The sequence below is a fragment of the Egretta garzetta genome, unplaced genomic scaffold (genome assembly GCF_000687185.1).
Source record: "Egretta garzetta isolate BGI_Z169 unplaced genomic scaffold, ASM68718v1 scaffold245, whole genome shotgun sequence".
NCBI classification, from domain to species: Eukaryota; Metazoa; Chordata; class Aves; order Pelecaniformes; family Ardeidae; genus Egretta; species Egretta garzetta.
The window spans coordinates 314,706-334,666 of NW_009259721.1; the positions used below are offsets into that span (position 1 = coordinate 314,706).

A 19,961-nucleotide genomic window follows, 5' to 3' on the forward strand; every position below is an offset into this window, starting at 1 on the left:
AGTGCCAGGGCGCCACCCAGTATGGAGCTGGCACTTCCGTTGGGCTCCAGTCTAGGTTGCTCCCCCAGCTGCCTTGCTTGTGACTTTTTTCCTTTACTTTAGGAACTGTGGTGGTGGTTTATGTTTTCCTCATAAATCTGAAGCCCCCATTGTAATAAAGTTTTTGTTTCCTTGTAGAATGTAACAAAGGAGAGACAGATGAAGTTAATACAACAACAAAATGACATCAGTGGTCTCTCACGACAAGTGAAGCATGTGATGAACTTTACTAATTGGGCTATTGCAAGTGGCAGCAGTACTGCTTTGCTATACAGTAAACGGCTGGTAAGGAAGCACCCTCCAACTTGTCTGTACAGCACAGAGAATGTTTAGTCAAAAGAATTTTCTAAGTATCATGTAGCTTCACTAGATTATATCCAAGGAATAGCTGATGAATTGGTCATGCTTCATTTAAAAACCAAAACAAAAAAACCCTTCTGTAACAGTGGGATAAATTTCCCAACTTGTACACCACTTTTTGTAAATTAAGGACTTAACAGTATTATTGTAGAAGGAATGGGGTCAAGCTCTGTCAAGGCACTTCAGTGTTTCACTTGAGTCATTGCAGAAGTAGTATTGTTGTGTAACAGGACTTCTCTGTAATCCTCTGAGTTGAGTAAAAAAATTAGTTGTACAGTGGTTGATTTTCCTGGTGAATTGAGTACTTTCCAGGCTGCAAACCGTACTTGCTATTGACAGTGCTTGTTGGTGATCCAGCAGTCTAAACTCGCTGGGCAAATGCACACTTCTTAACATTCTCATTCTTTATTTCATTGTCATCAACAGTCTTGTTTTTTCTTTCCATTAGATAACATTCCAGTTACGTCATATCTTAAAGGCACGGTGTGATCCTGTCCCAGCTGCCAATGGAGCAATACGCTTCCATTGTGACCCTACATTCTGGGCAAAGAACGTCGTCAATTTAGGTGAGAAAATCGTGTTTGTTCTCTGTTACTTGAAGAACTATATTGAGCTGGGGGTGTTCATCCAACATGATTGAGTTGGAGTGCGATAAGTCTCTTAATGCAGAAGACCAAAACTCTCTTGATGTAACCCATCCAGTCCTTATTACCCTCCATATCTGCTCTGTTCTATTAGCAGAGCCTTCTCCACAGGTTTGGGTTTCCAATGGGAATGGTTCTAGGAATGGCCCTTTTTTCCCCTCCTTAAAGTGGTTCTGATGGTTATGGTATAACACAGTAGTGCTAGATGGGTGCTTCAGTCTCTGGAATAAGCTTTTTTGGCAAGAAAATAGAACCAGTTTTGCCTATCTGAACTTCATATTTAGTGTGTTGGAAGTTGCATGAACAAGCATAATTAGGAGGACTGTCGATATGAGCAAAATTCATGGCTAAGTACCAGCCAGTCCATGTGATGGCTAGAAAGGTAAGTGAATTAAGAAGCAATGTTTTGTATTCTAAGATATCTGATGCATTTATAAAGGTAAAGAAGAACAGAGCCTCATATCGGGAGACACACTGCTGTTCCTGCGTGTGTGTTGCTTGCTGCTGCCACGTGGTAGGGTACAGGACCATAGCTGTAACCTTTTATATCTTAAGTAATTTTCCTCAGTGCAGCTGTTTATTCCTTCTTTGCCTTAAAGCATTAGCTGCCATGGGAGTTTGTAATCATCTTGGTGAGATGGGAGCTTGGAGTGCTTGGAGCTTGGTGAGATGGGAGCTTGGAGTGCTCGTGTTCTGCACGAGTGGTTGGTGGCAGCTGGGATCACTGGACATTTGCAGTTATGGTGACTGCACGTTGCTGGCTGTCGTCAGATGCAGTAATAACGTGCTCTTTTAAGGATGTAAGGTGTTTAATATGTTAGCCTCTTTATTATTGCCTTATCCTGCAGCAGTGTCACAGTTTTTCTTCCATGTTAATGCCTTGATCAGTTTTCAAAGAACAGGTTTTGAATGAGTGAAAGGGGAGATGAGCTAGAGTGGGGAGAGCACAGTGCGACAGAGGTATCTGTTGGACCTCCTTGTGAACTTCTCTGTTGGATAAAAATCTAACAGAAAATCTGGTAAAAATAGCAGCTCTTCCTGATGCTTCTGTGTGTACTCGGTTCGTGCTGTAAGTCTGCAAGCCAGGTTTTGGTGTTCCTGTCTTTAGTCCAGGAGGTTTACGTGCACAGTAAACAAACTTTGTGTAAGTTGTGTAAGTAACGGTTTAAAATTAAAACTATTCCTTCATGGGCAGTTCCTCAAGCAATTGTTGAGTGCGGTTACTCTTGGAGATTAGCCAGGAAGGAAAAAGCAAGGCTTTCCAGAACACAGCTTCAAATGTTGTGTGACTAGGAACCCAGGGCAGGTGGGGGAAGCGATGTAGGAAACAGAACAGAAGCTGTCAACCTCAATAAAAAGTGATGTGCAGATTCCAATGAGTACATGCTCAAAGTGAAAATTCAACACTTTGCTTTTCCCCTTTAAAAGTAGGACTGGAGATAGCTGAGATGCAATGGGGTCCATCACATTGCATCAAGGCAGGACTTGCTTGGGGCAGTGTTTTGTGTCATGTTTGTATAACCTGGTCTTAGTCATTCAGCGATGAGGCGCTCTCCACTGCTCCCCAGGTATCTCTTCCCAGGCTTTGCTTCCTTAGGTGCAGAAACCTCAGCATGTGGGGGTTTTTCCTATTTTATTTTTCATCATGTCTGTCTGTTGTGAACACAGAGAACAGTCATCTCTGTCTTGTCTTTTAGGCTGTGCAGTTCCAGTTCTTTCTCTCTTTACGCACAGGTCATGATTTCAGTTTTGCAATTTCTTCTTCTTGTAGTCCAAGCTTTCTTTTTCCTTCTCTCATGTATGGTCATGGAGACTTAAAAAGAAAATTTCAAACTTAAATTGCTTTGCTACTGCCCCTGAGGTAACTGAATTAGAAACATCTGAATATCCTGCATTTACCAACCTTGGGTAATGATGGAGATTTAACTGTTTACTAGTTCTTTCTCTGTTTTGTTTAGGTAACCTTGTCATTGAAAATAAACCCACTCCTAGTTACACTCCTAATGTAGTGGTTGGACAAGCTCCTCCAGGAACAAACCACGTCAACAAAGCCCCAGGACAAATCAATCTAGCGCAGCTTCGACTTCAGCATATGCAGCAGCAAGTGTATGCACAAAAGCATCAGCAGCTGCAGCAGATGAGGATGGGGCAGCCAGCTGGGTCAGTTCCCAGGCAGTCGAGTCCACAAATCTTACAGCAGCAGGTAAGTATCTTGGATGTGCTTATTTCACCTTTGACCATAACACCGAGACTTAAAATTGCCCTATCAAATATAAACTTACAAAGCAGTTTATAAATGTGAAAATCTTTTGAAATTTGACATACTTTAAACATGATGGCTATTGGCTTTTCTTGATGTTGTGTAACGAGTAAACCTAGTAAACTGTGGAAAGAGATTGGCTTCTTTTTTCCATGTTAAAAGCAAAAATTTTAAAAAACAAAAACCCTTGCAGCCTCCCAGGTTGATCAGCATGCAGACCATGCAGAGGGGTAACATGAACTGTGGGGCTTTCCAAGCACATCAGATGAGAATGGCTCAGAATGCTGCTCGTATACCAGGAATACCACGCCACAATGGACCACAATACTCCATGATGCAACCTCACCTTCAAAGACAAGTATATCCTGTGTACACGCTTCATTTGTGCCATTGTGCCAAACTCTCATTACAGTAGATGGTACCTCCAGCTGTAAATGTGTTTATCTGTAACACATAACTCAGAGCTACACACATTTATATGCTTTTTCATGTTGCATACTGTACTGTGACATTTTTGCAGAAAATGCAAACCTTAAGATTGAAAATCAATTCTAATGTTTGTATTGCATTTTAGTTCTGGGAAACAAAACATTTTCACTCTTCAGTGACATTCAGCTTTTGGGTTCCTTAGGGGACAGTAAGGAATAGGGAAGTTCAAAGTGATGCAGTTGAGGGTTTTTAATGAAACCAAGTTCTGAAGTGTTTTTAAATTTAAACCTGAAGCATGATGCAAAGCTCTGCATACCATTAAGAATAAAAATTCTAGACATTAAATGTTAATGTGACTGGAAAACCAAAAATGACTTTGTGATACCTGAAACAGTTACTCTTTTCTTTTTTTTTAAAAAAAAAAAAAAAAAGAGTTTATAGACACAGGTATGGACTCTAAAGTTGTCTTTGGAGGAAGTAGTTGCTGTAAGAAAATATAACTATATATGAAAATAATTTGGTGGAAGATGTGCTGTATATTTAAATATCTAGCCACATAGTGTTTTTCCTTTCCAAGTATATAAAAATAACCGTTGCTTTGCATTCAGTGCTATCAGGTTATGTTGATAGAAATGTAAGCTTATGTTTTTCCCCCCCAATTTTTTGTTGAGGACTATCCTATAACGCATGTGTTGCAATTTTACATGCAGTGTTTGGGTGGTTCTAACCCTGGGCATGCGGGGCCTTTTCCAGTTGTTTCTGTGCACAACACCACTATTAATCCAACTAGTCCTACTACAGCAACAATGGCAAGTGCAAACCGTGGTCCAACAAGTCCGTCCATTACAGCAATCGAACTCATTCCTTCTGTAACAAACCCAGAGAATTTACCTTCTCTGCCGGATATCCCACCCATCCAGGTCAGTGGAGAAGAACACTTAACGCTGTGGGTGAAGTAATGATCTGCTTTCCTTTCGGTATTTTTTTTATTTGAATATTGGTACTTGTCTGTAGAATGGCATAGTCAGTTATTTAAAGTCAAAGAATTAAAATCTTCAGCCCTTGACTTGGGCATGCAACTATTTTCACTATATAAGGCTGACCTGCTTGACCTATGTTAGCCTTTAGATTAATCGGTATTTAATGGCTGTCCAATAGTAAAATTGATACTTAGATCAGTTAATCTCAAGTACTACTGTTTTCTCTTCCTTTCTTCCACAAGGCTATCGCATGGGAAGATACCATTAGAACAGTTGAATAGTTATGTATGTCGAATGCCCTGGACGGGAATTTATTCAGAGTTGAAGTGGCCTGGCATTTCTCTGTGATGTTCCTAAATGTAGCAGTCAAATACAGGAAGCACAGAGGAAAGGTGTCCCACTGCCCTACTTTTCTGTCTCCTCATGTTCTTCTGTACCCCAGTAGCGTGGCTGTAATCATCTCCTTGTATGCAAGAGGCCAGCTTTTAAGTTAGCGTTGGTTCCTGGAAGGTGCTGCAGGACACTTAAGCTGGCCTCCATGATTAATCTTGGGCTGTGGGAGTGTCTGCCTGGAAATTCTTGCTTGCACAGAGCGTGGCTGTTGCTGCTTCTGTGGTTTCCACTTCACCTGCACACTGTTGGTACTCGCTGACTTGGAACTGCAGAGCATGCCCTAGATGCTTTGCCCAGAGAGGCAGCGGGTAGTACTGCACACAAGCTGAGGTAGATTTTGATGAAGTCAAGCTAATTTGGTGAGGTCAGAGCATAATTTAATGTACGAGTGGAGGCAAAGAAAGAAAAACTAATGTTTTCTGCAGGAGTGTTTGGGAGGCCAGGGAGGGGAGGATGATGGCTTCATCTTGAGAACAGGATGTTTACATTGAAATTCCCATGTAAAGCACGGAAGATTCAGTCACGATACAGGAACCAATTGCCTTAGAAACAAAACCTAAATTTCATCCAAGCAGATGGGCTGCTGTAGTACCAATAGCAACTTCTAAACTCTTAATCTACAGAGTCACATTCGAGGCTGTACATTCAGTTTTCTCATGAGGCTGCAGGTAATTTCCCTAACGTAAGACTAGTGGGGAAAAAAAGGATCACATCTCTGAACGTGATCGATCCGCTATGCTGAAGCTTTGTTCAGTCGTTAGAACAAAACACAAGTATAACTGGTTATGGCTGATTCAGCTGTACGTGTCTGAAGTTTATGATACACCAAGTTAGAAATAGTTGTTAGTAGGATAGTCTAAAACATAAACAGGCAACGTCTAGGTGCACTGAAGATGCACAATTCTGTTAAGATGCTCATTTTATATCTGTTCATGCAGTAGCTGTTATGGATTTTAGTTGATAAGTGTTGGATAGGAAGTTATTAGTCTTTCAAGATACTTGCATAGTTATAAAAACCCACTTTGAATACAACGTGTTTCAAACATATTATTTGTAATTATGCTGTCTTGCAGTTAATAGCTTTAAGCAGTTAAAGCAATAACTAAGTTCCTTGTTTTTAATAGATACTGAAATCTGTGTAAAAAGTGAATGGGAGTGAGGGAGATTTCGTATCGTGCCAAGGGAAAACAAGTTCATGGTTTCCCTTAATGCCTTAATTGTGGAATAACTCTTGACATTAGTAATCTGGTAGCTCCTATGACTAACGCTGTTTGCGTGACTAACACACTGAACGTCTGGGAACCAATAAGTTTGGAATGACCTAGAGTAAGTGCAGCCTATGACCATACTGGAAGAACTCCGATATTTGGGAGCTTTTTAAGAATCTTACTTTAAGTTTCTGACTGTGTGTTTTGAAAGACTGACAAAAATGTTTGCTGATGTCCTGAATCCTTAAAGGGGTAGTGAAAAATTCTGGTGGAGACACTGACCACAGTTTAAAGATGTGGAACTATTGAGAAACTTTCATTAGGCCTCTCTGATTCAGACTTTTGTTTTTGCTTCTTAGCTTGAAGATGCTGGTTCAAGTAATTTAGATAACCTTCTAAGTAGATACATTACAGGCAGCCACCTACCCCCACAACCTACAAGTACCATGAATCCCTCCCCAGGACCTTCAGCTCTATCTCCAGGGTCATCAGGTAAATGTGATGGGTATTTCTAGTGATTCTAGAAAGTGATGGGTGTTTTAAGTTGAAAATAATTACCTACCATTTCCTGCCAAAAGGGAAGTGATATTTTGTTAGTTTAAAATTTATTTTGCTCAGAAATCAATTCTTCTGGAAATTTAACTTTTACCCTCCTTCAGAAATACCTTTATAGTAACAAACTGCCAGCACCTGGATGCAGTGTTCCAGATGCATGTATAGACTCTATTTTCATCCTGTGTTACCACAATCCTTTTTTCTTTTTTTGTGCATCAGAGGATGTAGTTCAGTTGTTACCCCAAATGATGACTGGCTAGACCATTCTGAGGTTTGGGAACTAAGTTAATAGAGTAGCTGAGTCACAGAAATACACCCAACAGTCATTTGAGTGAGGTCAGTCTAAGTATAGCCAATTGATGATAGAGCTTTAATAATGCATGTGGACAAATTAAGTCACCAGTGTTTAATGTTGAGTTATTTAATCATTGGAGATATCCATTTCTCTTGGTAAGAAGCTGATTTCAGTCATTTGATATGCGTTTCTTGTAGTCTTATTTTTGCCAGATTATCATAAGATTCTGTGAATGAACAGTTGCAGCAGTGGGACTTACTATGTTTCTCAAAACCTGCATGCAAAGCAGAGTCTGCTTTTCTTGACTTTATTGGTGGATGTCAGTGGATAAAATTTGAGGACTTAATGGGCTGAGGGCTATAGCGCTGTCTGGATTAGGTGAAATAATTATTGGAACACTAACAACAGTATGTTGTCTGTGGTGGGTTTATTTATTCATTTCATGTGGTGTGCCAGGCCTTTGTTCTGATAAATGACTGAGAGGGCAGCTGACTTACGTGAATTATTAAATTAGGATATTCTAGCAGCATTTCTGCTGTGACTCAACAGTAGTCATTTATTTTACCGCAGAATGTAAATTTGTACCAAGTCAACGTCTACACTTCTTTGCAGGTTTGTCCAACTCCCACACTCCTGTGAGGCCACCAAGTACCTCCAGCACAGGTAGCAGAGGAAGGTGAGTACGTTACCTTAGCACTGTCAGGCTGAAAAAACAGACATGAAAAACTCAGAAAATGAAATGGCAATGGGTCAGTAGGGCTTTGATGTAAATGTGGCCCAGCAATGGAAGAATGCTTACGTGAAGTAGATTTTTCTTCTTTTTTTCTTTTTTCTTTCACTGTGATTCTCTGCTGTCTTGTAAATTTGAGCTATCTTGTAACTTTTCTGACATGCTTTGCCTTTGAAATCGTTCAGGAAAAGGTCACCTAAATTGCTTTGCTCTGATGAGTTTTCATCTTTATTTATATGTCGGTCTCTTTTTCTAGCTGTGGCTCCTCGGGCAGAACTGCTGAGAAAACTGGCATTAACTTCAAGTCTGACCAAGTGAAAGTCAAGCAAGAGCCAGGGACAGAGGAAGAGATATGCAGTTTCTCAGGAACAGTAAAACAGGAAAAAACAGAGGATGGCAGAAGGAGTGCTTGCATGGTAAAGTCAGTTTGTGCAACAGTATGTTAACGGTTTTCCTAGCAGCACGTTTGAGAGTTTGAAAATAATAAAACAGTTTTACTCTTGAGCCTCATATTCTGTTAACAGCCCTGAAGACTGAGAGTTATTTTTCTCCCTAGCAGTATGTTTGAATTGTAACTGTGGGCCAGCTCGAGCATTGAGCTGTTCTTGTAGTACTGCAAAGACTGCTAATTACCGGGGGTTTGTGACATAGGTACCAACAAGCTGGCAGTGGGACTTGGGCAGTGGTTTGCTGGCTTATGTTGAACAAGTAAAAATTAATTGATGGCAGAGTTTTCCCTTCCTGATTTGTACAGGACTTGACCTAGTGATGTGGATGCAAACCACACCCAGCCCTTGTCAGTTTTATGTATTGTGATTGCGTGTTGAAAGCAGTCCGATAGAAAACAGAACTTGATCTCAGTTTGGTCCGTGTTGAGGACTTTGTTATATCCTTTAATAATGTGCTCTGCCAGACACAGGATAGTCTGTCATGTAAATTTTATCCTTAGCTATTAAAATGAAATACCCTCAAGAGTGTAGTGTGTTTGCTGTTTTTAATCCCTCATAAAAGCTGTAAGTCACCCGTTGTTAGTAGTTCCTGAACATTTGTACGTATGTAATTACATTGAGAAATCTTCCAATCAATCAAAAGTTCTTATGCCAGAGCATAAATAAAATACTTATGCGAGTGAGTATTTTTCAGTGATTCCCAGCTATGCTTGATTTAATAGGATTGTGTACTGGGAGCAGGGTGATGGATTTGAGGGGTTTTCCTAATGGTAGTGAAGGTATATTTTTAACAATTTATCATGTGTTTGGCTTGAAGGTTTGTTTATCTTGTTATATATCAGTAGAATGGATCAGAAGAAGGATGGACTTGTGAAAAAGTAGTTTTCAATACTGTATGCAGCTCAGATCTTCATAATGATTTGCCATATATTTTGGGAACTGAGTATAGTACCTTTAAATGGTAGATGGCTTTTGACTTCCAACACATGAAGAAAGATGCCCGTGTAAAATGGACTCTGATTTTCATGTGCTACTTTGATTTCAGCTTAGCAGTCCTGAGAGCAGCTTGACACCACCACTGTCCACGAACTTGCATCTGGAAAGTGAATTAGAAGCATTAGGAAGTCTTGAAAATCATGTAAAAACTGAACCAGCAGATTTAAGTGAGAGTTGCAAACAGTCTGGACATAACCTTGTAAATGGAAAATCCCCGGTGAGGAGCCTAATGCACCGATCAGCTAGAATTGGAGGAGAAGGCAATAACAAAGATGATGATCCAAATGAAGACTGGTGTGCTGTATGCCAAAACGGAGGGGATCTGTTATGTTGTGAAAAGTGCCCAAAGGTGTTTCACCTTACTTGCCACGTACCAACACTCCTCAGCTTTCCAAGGTACCAGAAAAAGTGTAACGGTTCCTGAGAACAGATCTGTGGTCTCATTCATATGGTAGATTTCAGTACCAAAACTGGTGTTACATCCTCAATATAGCTCGTTCGGGATGATTTCTTGTCAGTAAAAAAATCTGTCGTTTCAAAGGCCTGCCTGAATTGTCTTGCGTGTAACTGGTCAATGTTTATCTGATAAACGTATGAGCTTTCAAAGTGTGATGCTGTTATGTAAAGTTCCTCTTAAAGTCATGGTGAGAAAGGTATTTAAAGTATTAGAACATACTTGGGAGAGGAATATGAAGGCAGGAAAAATGGCCTTGACTGGCGGAATTATCCTGAGGGTTAAGGGTTATTCCTTACCTTTGGATATCCAAGTCTTTGCTACAGTACAATGTGAACCTGTAAGAGCTAATGAAAAAAATCTTTGTAGTCATCCCTGATGAGACTTTGTCCATGGATGTCTGGAATAATTGTGTTTATTTCTGCTTAGTGGAGAGTGGATATGCACATTCTGCAGAGATCTGAGCAAACCAGAAGTAGAGTATGATTGTGACAATTCACAACACAGCAAGAAAGGGAAAACAGCACAAGGCCTGAGTCCTGTGGACCAAAGGGTATGTCTCAAACATGTGGGCGTCTGTTTCCTAGAAAAAAGAGCTTTCTCACGTTAGCTGTTCCCCACTGCTTATTGAAGATGTTTTTGCTGTGGCTGCAGCAAATTAAATATAGTTGTGGCTTTTGCAAAAAAACCCGAAATGAATAATGAGATTTTTCTTGCTGTGACTGCGTATCCAGGTGTTGGTGACTGTGTGGGAGTGCTCCCTTACATTGGGACTGGAATCACCTAGTAGCTAAAGCTTGCATGTAAACACATATTCTGTATTTAAATGCATCCTTTAACATGCATTAATCTTTTCAGTGTTGTTAATTAAAAGTTCTTTGCATTTGACATTGATATAACCTTCATGAAATAGTTAGGTAAGTTTGGTGTGTAAAGCTCATGCTGTGAGAGGTGCTGGGAGTATTTAGGTGCATTCTTGTGTCATGACCTTGACAGTCAGAATTATTTTTAGCTTTATCTATCAGCCTGTGTATAAAGTGTTAGAGTATTATCAAATCAAATTCCTCCAAAGGAATTACAAGCAAAAGAAAGAAAAATATTTCAGCAGGGAATTCAGAGAAACACTCTGGCTTTGGTTTCAAATCATTTAGTTTTGTCTTGTTGAGAAAAGAATAAAAGTTTGCAACTCAGTCCTTTCCTGTTACACACACTTATGGTTGGCAAAGGCAGTTATAGTTGTAATTTTTTTTTTTTTTTTTTTAATTTGACTATATATTAGCGTGCCTCTTCATGTTTGATTTTAGCCCTAGGCTTTTGTTTAGGAAGAAGAAAGCAAAAAGGGGGTATGTTTCTGTGATGTGAACAGTAAGGCGGTGTTCTACCTTCTCAACAATGCCCTCCTAAGAACTTTACATTTTATAATTAAGCTTGTGGGGATTGCATTTAAAATTTCTAGTACTAAGCTGCTAAAGTACAAACCTATTTAAAATAGGGAGATATGAACTTCGGGGCTGAAGATAAATTCAGGATATTAATGTGAAGCTGTTTATTTCTTTGTAAGAAATGTGAACGTCTCCTGCTTTACCTGTATTGTCATGAGCTGAGCATTGAATTTCAAGAGCCAGTCCCAGCCTCGGTGAGTCTCCTGAAAAATAGTTTGTGATTTGTTTTTGGGGTAACATCTCTAAAAGTCTGGAGTAGAGTTCAGGAAGGAACTGCCTGCTTTTACTTGAAGCGTGCTCCCCTTGACCAGTCTAGAAGTTCTGGCGATCATCTGGCATTTCATGATTCTGAGGCACACACGAGCTGATTCGGTAGCTTCTCTGTGCAGAGGCTCTACGCCGAGTCTCAAACCCAGATATGTAAAAATACCTTTAATTAGCAGTTGTTGAATTGGAAAAGGATGTCTTGGGATACACATGACATTCAAAATGCTTTAGGAGAGCTTTTTTTTATTATTTTTTACAATCTTTTAAATGAAAGAAGGAAAGAAACTGCTTTGACTCTTCTATTTTCAGCTGTAAAAGAAGTAACCATAATGAAAAGCCTTGCTGTGCTGGTAGACACTGAAGGCTGGAAAGAACTTCTGAAACAGTTTGAGGAATGGACTTTGTTCTCACTTGCTAAACATGCATATAGTGCATGATGGGATTAGCTGATTGATATTTTGATAAGTGAAGAAATTCAACTGCTTCTGTGAACTGTGTAGTCATTGTGACAAATCACTGTTTGTTTTTTTACAGATACCAAACTACTATAAAATTATAAAGAAACCAATGGATTTATCTACAGTGAAAAAGAAACTGCAAAAGAAGCATTCCCAACACTATCAGACTCCTGAGGATTTTGTGGCAGACGTCCGGTTGATCTTCAAGAACTGTGAAAGGTTTAATGAAGTATGTTAGCTTCCAATCTGTATACGTTTTCTTAGATTAAGATTTATTTCAACATGGTTGTGCAGCTTCTCCAATTAAAGGCTCTGCTTCCAGTTGTAACTTCTGCTTATGGAGCTGATGCTGAATCAGACAAATGCAATTACAGAACTGCCTCTCACTTTTAGCTGAATGGGGAGATCAGGCTTTAACAGAGGGAAATTTTTTAAGTGCATTCACTGGTATAGATACATGACTGAGGAGCAAGGCGACCTTGTACATGAAATGGATTGTAGAAGTGCTTAGGAAGTGCGGTAATAAAGACAATCAAGCAGTCCTTAAAACTGTCTCGGGCTGTACAGATAACTGTTCTTACACCCATGAAATGTGGTAGACCTCTACTGAGGAAACTTCCTCCACTGTGGAAAAGTGCCCTACTGAAGAATATTGTACTGGTTCTAGTACCTCGTGCAGGCTGAGCCCAGAAAAGCATTGTATTCGTTATGGCTAGGACTAAGCTTAGTGCTTCAGCTCATGGGTAGTTGGGGTCTCACAAAAATTGGTTTTCAGGAGATAATTTTTGTGTGGGGTCATATTTTTTATGAATGTCGAAAGTTGACTTATTTTGCAGTGAACCCATCTGATAATGAAATATTTACACCTTACACGTGAAACGTGACTTGAGGAGATAAATTGCTTAAGTGCTATTACTAGGTGGAGCAATGGACAAAATACTCTGAATATCAAAAAAAAAGGTGGTATTGTTCTGAAGTAGAGTAGGAGCTGAGATAAGAGGGTATCCTCATTTCTCAGATGCTCTAAACCAAGGATGGTGATAACACCTGGGGAGAAGGCATCACAGGGAATGGCTCTCTTCTGACCTTAAAAATGCATAAACCAGCCAGTATTTTTCCATAAAAGTAATCTGAGTTTTGCAGGTTTTGGGCTGCATTTCTGGCTCTGTGAAGAAGTAAATTGAAGGAAGTACACAAGCCTACAATTAAAATCTCAACTGTTTCACAAGTACACTATTAAAAATCAAGGTTAATGATGTAATGCTGTAAATGCTCACAAGCATTTGGGACTTTGACACCCCCGACTCCCTTATGTCTCTGTATTAGGTGGAGGTTAATGAGCACTGTGGAAGAAGTTGCAATTATGTGAACTTCTCAATCAAGGGAATTAATGAAGCATCTACTGTAGAGGAAAACATGCTGCAGCTCGTAGGGACAAGAGTAAAGCAAGGGAGCAAGGACTGATGGATGTGTGTGCTTGTTGGTTTTGTTGTTTGGTTTGGTTTTTTGTTTTTTAAAAAAAAGGGTGTTTCAGACTTGTCTCACTGTTTGAAATGCTGCTCATGGCGAAAGATGAGTCACTCTGACCTCTCCTAATAGCATCATGTCTACTGCCTGTAAGCCATATGCTTTTAAAGAGTAGAAATCCAAGTGGGGTAAGACCCCCAAGACAGTCATCTTACAGAGCGCTTGTCTCTAAAGTGAGACTTGTTCACAGTAATGTCCAGGCAACCAAAATCTGTAACGAAGATAGCAGTCATGAGTAGAGCGCAGTTCTGAAAATGACTGGGAGACACTTATTTGTACGAAAGTTGTGTGTTTTGTTGAAGGTTTATTTACCTCATGTCACCCTTCTAAGACTGTTTTAAACCTGCTTCCGCTAAGTTTGAGAGCTAAAGAGGTGTGGTCCATAACAAACTGATTTGTTGTTATGGCTGTCTTTAGTCATCCAAACCTATGCAATCTCGTAACTTTAGAAGGGATTATAATTTCATTTTTTTTGACTCTGGTATCCTTTTTAGATGATGAAAGTTGTTCAAGTTTATGCAGAAACACAAGAGATTAATTTGAAGGTAAGCGTTTCAGACCATGCACACTTGGTGAAGGGATGTGCATTTCCAACAGGTGAATATTCCTGTCTTCTTTCATTTACAGGCTGATTCAGAAGTAGCGCAGGCAGGGAAAGCAGTTGCATTATACTTTGAAGATAAACTTACAGAGATCTACCCAGACAGGACCTTCCAGCCTTTGCCTGAATTTGAACAGGAGGAGGATGATGGTGAAATAACTGAGGACTCCGATGAAGATTTTATACAACCACGTAGAAAACGCCTAAAATCAGATGAGAGACCAGTGCATATAAAGTAATCTAATGATATGGACCTAAAATTTATTGTAAAAACTGTTATTTAAGTGTTCCTGGAATATTATCATGCCTACAGTGGTCATCTTGAAGAAGCTGATAGCTTTTTAAACAGTATTAGATTACAAAAAAACACTTGTACAGAAAAGCATTCTCATCAAAGGGGGAAAAAATGTATTGTAAATTTCTGGTTGGGTCTTTTTTCCCTTGATTATTTGCTATATTCTTTCTTTTCCTGATGGAGGGGACACACTCATCCTGGTCTCACAGATAGAGGTGGACGAATGTTGAAGAGAAGCAGATTTGATAAGAGATATTCCGTGTACAGATAAGGCTGCTTAGTGAAATGCTCTGCAGGACTGGACCAATACCCTTACTGTACCTTGTGTTCACGCTGGACTGCAGTGTAAACTGTGAGCAACGCTCCTGAAATCCCCTCTTCGTGTGAACTTAAGTGCGTGTTGCTTTTATCATCTCATTTAAGTGGTATTGTGAATAACTGATCTTCTGTGTTGATTCAATTATCTAAATTTGACTTTCTTTACTACATTTTATGTATAGCAAAAGGAAAAAAGAATCATTAAACTGTTCTGAATTGGCAAGTGCAGGAGTGTGAGTTCTTGTCAGCTGAAAGACTACACTGGTGGCAACAGTCCCTTTTCAGTAGGGCTGGTGTATTCCTTATGAATCCTGTGCACAGAACATTTTAATGGCGTTCAAGTCTTAGCGTTGTGCCACCTGCCCCTCATCCCCCTAATGAGGCAGAATGTTATCTCCAGTGTTCATTGTCTAACTTTCTGTACTTAAATATAGACTGAAGAGGTAATAACTGGTCGGGGTGTTTTTCCAGTCTTCCTAAATATCAGTTTCTAACAGACCACTCGGCAAACAATAACCTATTAACTACCAAATGTGTAAAATTTCCTGTATTCACTTTGTCTTATTTGTAAATAGTGAACTGAGATTTCTTGCAGATCAGCAACATTTGCTGAACTGTTTTTAAGCTAATATGTATTCTTATTAATTGTTCCTATCAAGAAAAGATTTGTAATATATGCTATTTCTAACATTGCATTCATTTTGAGGTTCTGTCTTATTTTTATTGGAGTACTACTCAAAACTTCCTTCAGAAGCAGCTTATGAGCAAAATGTCGAGAAAGATGGGAGTAAATCTGTTGCAATTGGGTCACGTGTCCATCCATCGAACGAAGCACTTGCACAGAGCGGGATTTGGCTTTGAGTGGTTTTTGGTCAAATGTTGAAAAGAGAGCAATTTCTCCAACCCCGTGGCAGGCACATCTGTGGTGCCTTCCCATTGCACACTGCTGTCGTTCCAGCATTTCTGGTCAGAAATGAGGTTATCGCAAAGTAATTATGGTTTGAACTAATTGTAGTTGTTTCCTTTACTGACAGAAATCAGCACTAGAGATAATAAATGTCATTTTTGGCCTTCATACAGATCTTGTTAAAGTAAGATGAAGAAATCATGTAATCGGATGAGGTCAAGTCTATAAATCTGCGATAAGATTTTGTGTGAATATAGCGGTTCTGTGGTAAATCACTGGGGTTTTGGTGTATTTGACATGAGCAATTCCTGTGACGTTGTATACACTTGACAGTAATGGTAAAGATGAGTATTTTAGCACAATGTATCAAACTGAAATACGCTCTCAGCAATTTTTATGCAAACCACTTGCGATTTCATTTCTTTTTATAAGAACACAGTATATGTGCATTGTGACTCTCCCTCTCATAATAAATGAGGGGACTGAAGGTATTTGTAACATCAAGCTCACTTCTTTAGATTATGCAGATGTTACTCTTAAACTGTTTTCTTTTAATTTCTCAGATACTAACATAATGCCAGTTTAAATTTATTTTTTACCAGTTTGTATGGGAAAGGAAAAGTAATTCTACTTAAACCCATTAAATTGATAAATAGCAGAAACGTTGCCCATAGAAAGGATCACACGTGTGAATAGGACGCCAATAGTAACCAGGGATCATTTAATGGCTCAGTGTGTTGCCTATTTATGCATTTCTAGTTTCTCAGCTTCACTTTGCAAAGGAATATTATTAAATTTATCATGAAAATGAGATTTTGTGAATTCTCTTCAATTGGGATTACTATTTTCATAAGCACTCTAGGTTCTATACCTTCAGGCCTCAACTTTTTAACTGTTCACTTTGTAAGGCACCAGCCATGGATTCAAGTCCTGCAGATCCCCACTGCCTGACATGGAGCACAGGACCAGCTTGATGGCATCCTGGGCTGGGTCACAGCGGGGCAAGGACCATGCCTCACAGCTGCGGTTCAGAAGGGTGCCGGCTGTTTGCCACCCAGACCCCAGGTACCAGACTCCAGAGCAGCCCTCTAAATGTTCCGAGAGCGCCTCTCTGCTTTTTTCTGCCAAGGTAGACAAGTTGTCAAACATTGTAGGCTGGCGGCTTAGCCTGTATCCCACTCACTCACCTGCCAACCACAAGTGATGCCAAGCTTTGACCCTGATGAGAGTTCAAGCTCTACTCTTGCACATAGCCCACTGAACTTCTAGAGTGGTCCTTCCATTCAGCTCATCAGGGCTGAGGATCGTGTTACCTGGCATTTTGACTTGCGCGCAAGAAAGCTTGTGTGTTTCTGTTTCTTTTTTTGTTGTTGTTGTTTTATAAAAGAAACAAAACAATGTTCTCTTCCCCCCTCCCCTTCATTTTGGAACTCCGGATACAACATTCAATGAGTGTTTTGAAATCAGCTAAGTTCTATTCAAAAATATTTGAAAGGGTAGATGAGCTCAGCTCATATATTTCCTGATCCTGTGGTCCGTAAGCGTTCATCGTAGAACTGGTAAGGGTTCGCTCAGTCAAAACAGCTCTTGGTGCTGCACGGTGTGTAACTGTTCAAGAGCAAATCAACGGGGTTTGTGTTAACAGGCCACGGTGTTGCTCTGAGCATCTTCTCCGTGCCAGATGTGTGTGCAATATGTGCAAGTGACAGCTGTGTTTTACCCCGGGAGCTGGAGCAGAGCTGACGTCACTACAACGTCCCGCAGGTACGAGATGCGGTGGGCGCGCGCCGCGTGCCAGCTCCTTTGCGTGGTTGCAGTGCTCCAACGTGACAGCAAGGAGGGAGCCTGGCGCTTGGTGTCACTGTACGCTCTCCTTTAAGACACTGGTGTGAAAGACGATTTGTGTCTCAATTTTTGTTGTAAATGACCCTGAAGTTTAAGTTAATCCAAAGAAGTAAAAGGTAACTTGCTTTTGAAATAAGAGTGAAAAGTGTACAGTATGCTACTCGTGGACTTCTCAATTACCTCAGCAGGTATCCTGCCATGTAATTACTAGTGATTAGTGATAATGTAACCAGCTGAATAGGTTCAGGTCTTTTATTTAACTGTGCCCTAGAATTAAGTGGCCTATAGCATAATCAGGCAGAGTTACTATCCAAAACAAAGATGTTCCTCAAACTTTTGAAAACAGAAATGCTCTGTTAAATGGAGAGGGGTTTGTGTGTGGAATGTCGCCCTCGCTATGGCTTGTGACACTTGGCTGTGTCGGCACACTGCACGCTGGATCACTGAAATGTTTTATAAACGTTTCTGCAAGCCACTGGAACAGAAGTCCTTAACGTTAGCCAAGACTTAGTGTTCTCTTGTATAACCTAGTTCATCGGCTGACCTCTAAACGTTTAGGTCATGGCAACAGCATTTAAGCTACGTGTATGATGTACTGGAAGTTGGCTTTTTCTTGCTTTTCTTACTCTCTTCCTTGGAAAAAGCAATAAAACTGCTTTGTCTGTTGCCTACTAGTACGACAGGAGTCCTTTCCTTTGGATAGTGATTTTATAGGAAAGTTTATATGCATATCACCAAGTCTAGCTTTTAAAAACAAAGTGTGCAGGAGTTATTGACAATATAGTGTGGCATTTTATTTTAAAAATTGGGGAAAGTTACATATTTTTTTAAAAAGTAGGTGTTTGAGTAAATAATGGAGGTACTTTTTTAAAAAAAAATTTATATGCCACAGTTTACATAGACATATTTCAGATTGAACATATGCATTGTATCTTCGATATGGCGATTTATTTTCTCAAAGTGTGTGTACAGCAACTCTTCCACCTGGTTCTTGTGTTTGCGTATGGGGATCCTACTTTATATGCTTTCTAATGTACCTGAATTGAGTTGGTTTTCAGAAGTTGCAGTTAATTTGGGTATCTTTGTTATAGGTGAACTATTAAATGTATGAAATGCAGTTTGGGCCTTTCCTATCAAGTGATCTTGCAGCCGAAGGCTGCTTGCTTTGGAATTTACTGAATTTCTACAAGGAGAGGTACTAAACCATTTTATAAGTTTGACTTGCTGCAGCGTTCACTCTCAAGTGAGCTGCATTTCAAAAGAAGCACGTGTCTGCTGCAGCCTGCGAATGGGGTATTTGTTAGGGTCAGAACACCAGGAAACATGTATATAAGCTTATAAAGATTTGTGTGGTTGAATGCCTGTTTTACATGTGAACGTGCTTATGGAAGGGTTAAATTCATGACATTCTTCGTTTATTTCTTGCTTCCAGTAACTGACCTGGCTCTTTTTTGCACACAGTAAAATTTGCTCATCTTTTAATGATTCTTCAAAAAAAGTGCTGTTTCTGTGGTATTGTATTATCTGAATAATCATATTTAACTTTTTTTTTAGCAAGGTTACCGTTTCTAATTGTTCTGTTCTTGTGGTTTTTGCTGGTGTGTAATAAACAAGTTTTTCTTTACATGGTTATTTAATACTAATTAGCTGCCTGTAAATATTTCCTGTTAAGTGCTCTGGAATGTGCTGTAGACGTTGTATTAGATCGGTTTAAAGCATTGTTTGAAAACCATTTTGTTTTGGTTATTTCTATTAAATTAGAAAAATGACTCTTCCACTCTGAGTTTCTTTTTTGCACATCTGCGTTGGATTATTGGATGCTCGTTCACGTCTGGCAAAAGACTTTTCTGGTACCTGCAGTGTGGAAGTCTGTTGATGACATTTTGACTGCAGCAGTTGGAGTGTGACCACCCGAGGCTGCATATTCTGGGTAGTTCCAAGGCAGAAAATACTGGAGCCTAAGCTCGATTGCAAAGTTTGGGTTGGAGATGCTGTGATTTCATCGCTCTGCACTAAAATGATTCGTCGTGTTGTTCTACACCTGGGACATGAAATACCTGTATTTTAAGGTTTTCTCCACTTTTTTTTTTGTGCTGCTGTCATCCTAAAGTTCGGTGCAGCCTTGGAGGCGACAGCTCTGAGGTGTGCAGCTCACATGTGTGCAGTTCCTGGAGCTGGGATGCTTTCCAAAGGCCCGACAGACCCCCTGCCCCCAGGAACACTGGAAAATGAAAAGGGAACTTGATTGCTCTGTAACTTGTTAACATTACACCCATGGCTGCATGATGCTCCTCGTGTGCCATCTCTCTGTCATACTCTGCTCTGCACGGTGGTTAGTGCCTGTTACCGGTTGGAAATCAGTCTGTAGTGAACGCGTAGCTTGGCTCAGGGTGTTCCTTTGCTTAATAAATGTGTGTTTTGGTGTATCAGGGACCAGATGCATGTGGGAGTTGGGAGGGTTGCCCAAGTCACTGTTACGCATGATGGAGCTTTCCTGGGGATGGCTGAG

At 40.0% G+C, this 19,961-nt stretch overlaps 1 protein-coding gene across 1 annotated transcript in view; it reads left to right on the plus strand.

Moving 5' to 3' along the window:
- The window catches only part of TRIM33 (tripartite motif containing 33), a gene marked incomplete at its 5' end in the record, with an annotated part of 43,367 nt that extends 24,279 nt beyond the window's left edge, over positions 1–19,088 (plus strand). The window contains 14 exons of the mRNA XM_035894864.1: positions 178–324; positions 848–965; positions 3,002–3,246; positions 3,497–3,663; positions 4,454–4,652; positions 6,673–6,805; positions 7,776–7,839; positions 8,150–8,309; positions 9,388–9,734; positions 10,222–10,345; positions 11,354–11,428; positions 12,036–12,188; positions 13,981–14,031; positions 14,114–19,088. Coding sequence (XP_035750757.1) covers positions 178–324; positions 848–965; positions 3,002–3,246; positions 3,497–3,663; positions 4,454–4,652; positions 6,673–6,805; positions 7,776–7,839; positions 8,150–8,309; positions 9,388–9,734; positions 10,222–10,345; positions 11,354–11,428; positions 12,036–12,188; positions 13,981–14,031; positions 14,114–14,326 — 2,196 coding nt within the window. The remainder of the gene's footprint in view (positions 1–177; positions 325–847; positions 966–3,001; positions 3,247–3,496; positions 3,664–4,453; positions 4,653–6,672; positions 6,806–7,775; positions 7,840–8,149; positions 8,310–9,387; positions 9,735–10,221; positions 10,346–11,353; positions 11,429–12,035; positions 12,189–13,980; positions 14,032–14,113) is intronic.
- Positions 19,089–19,961: the final 873 nt, after the last annotated feature.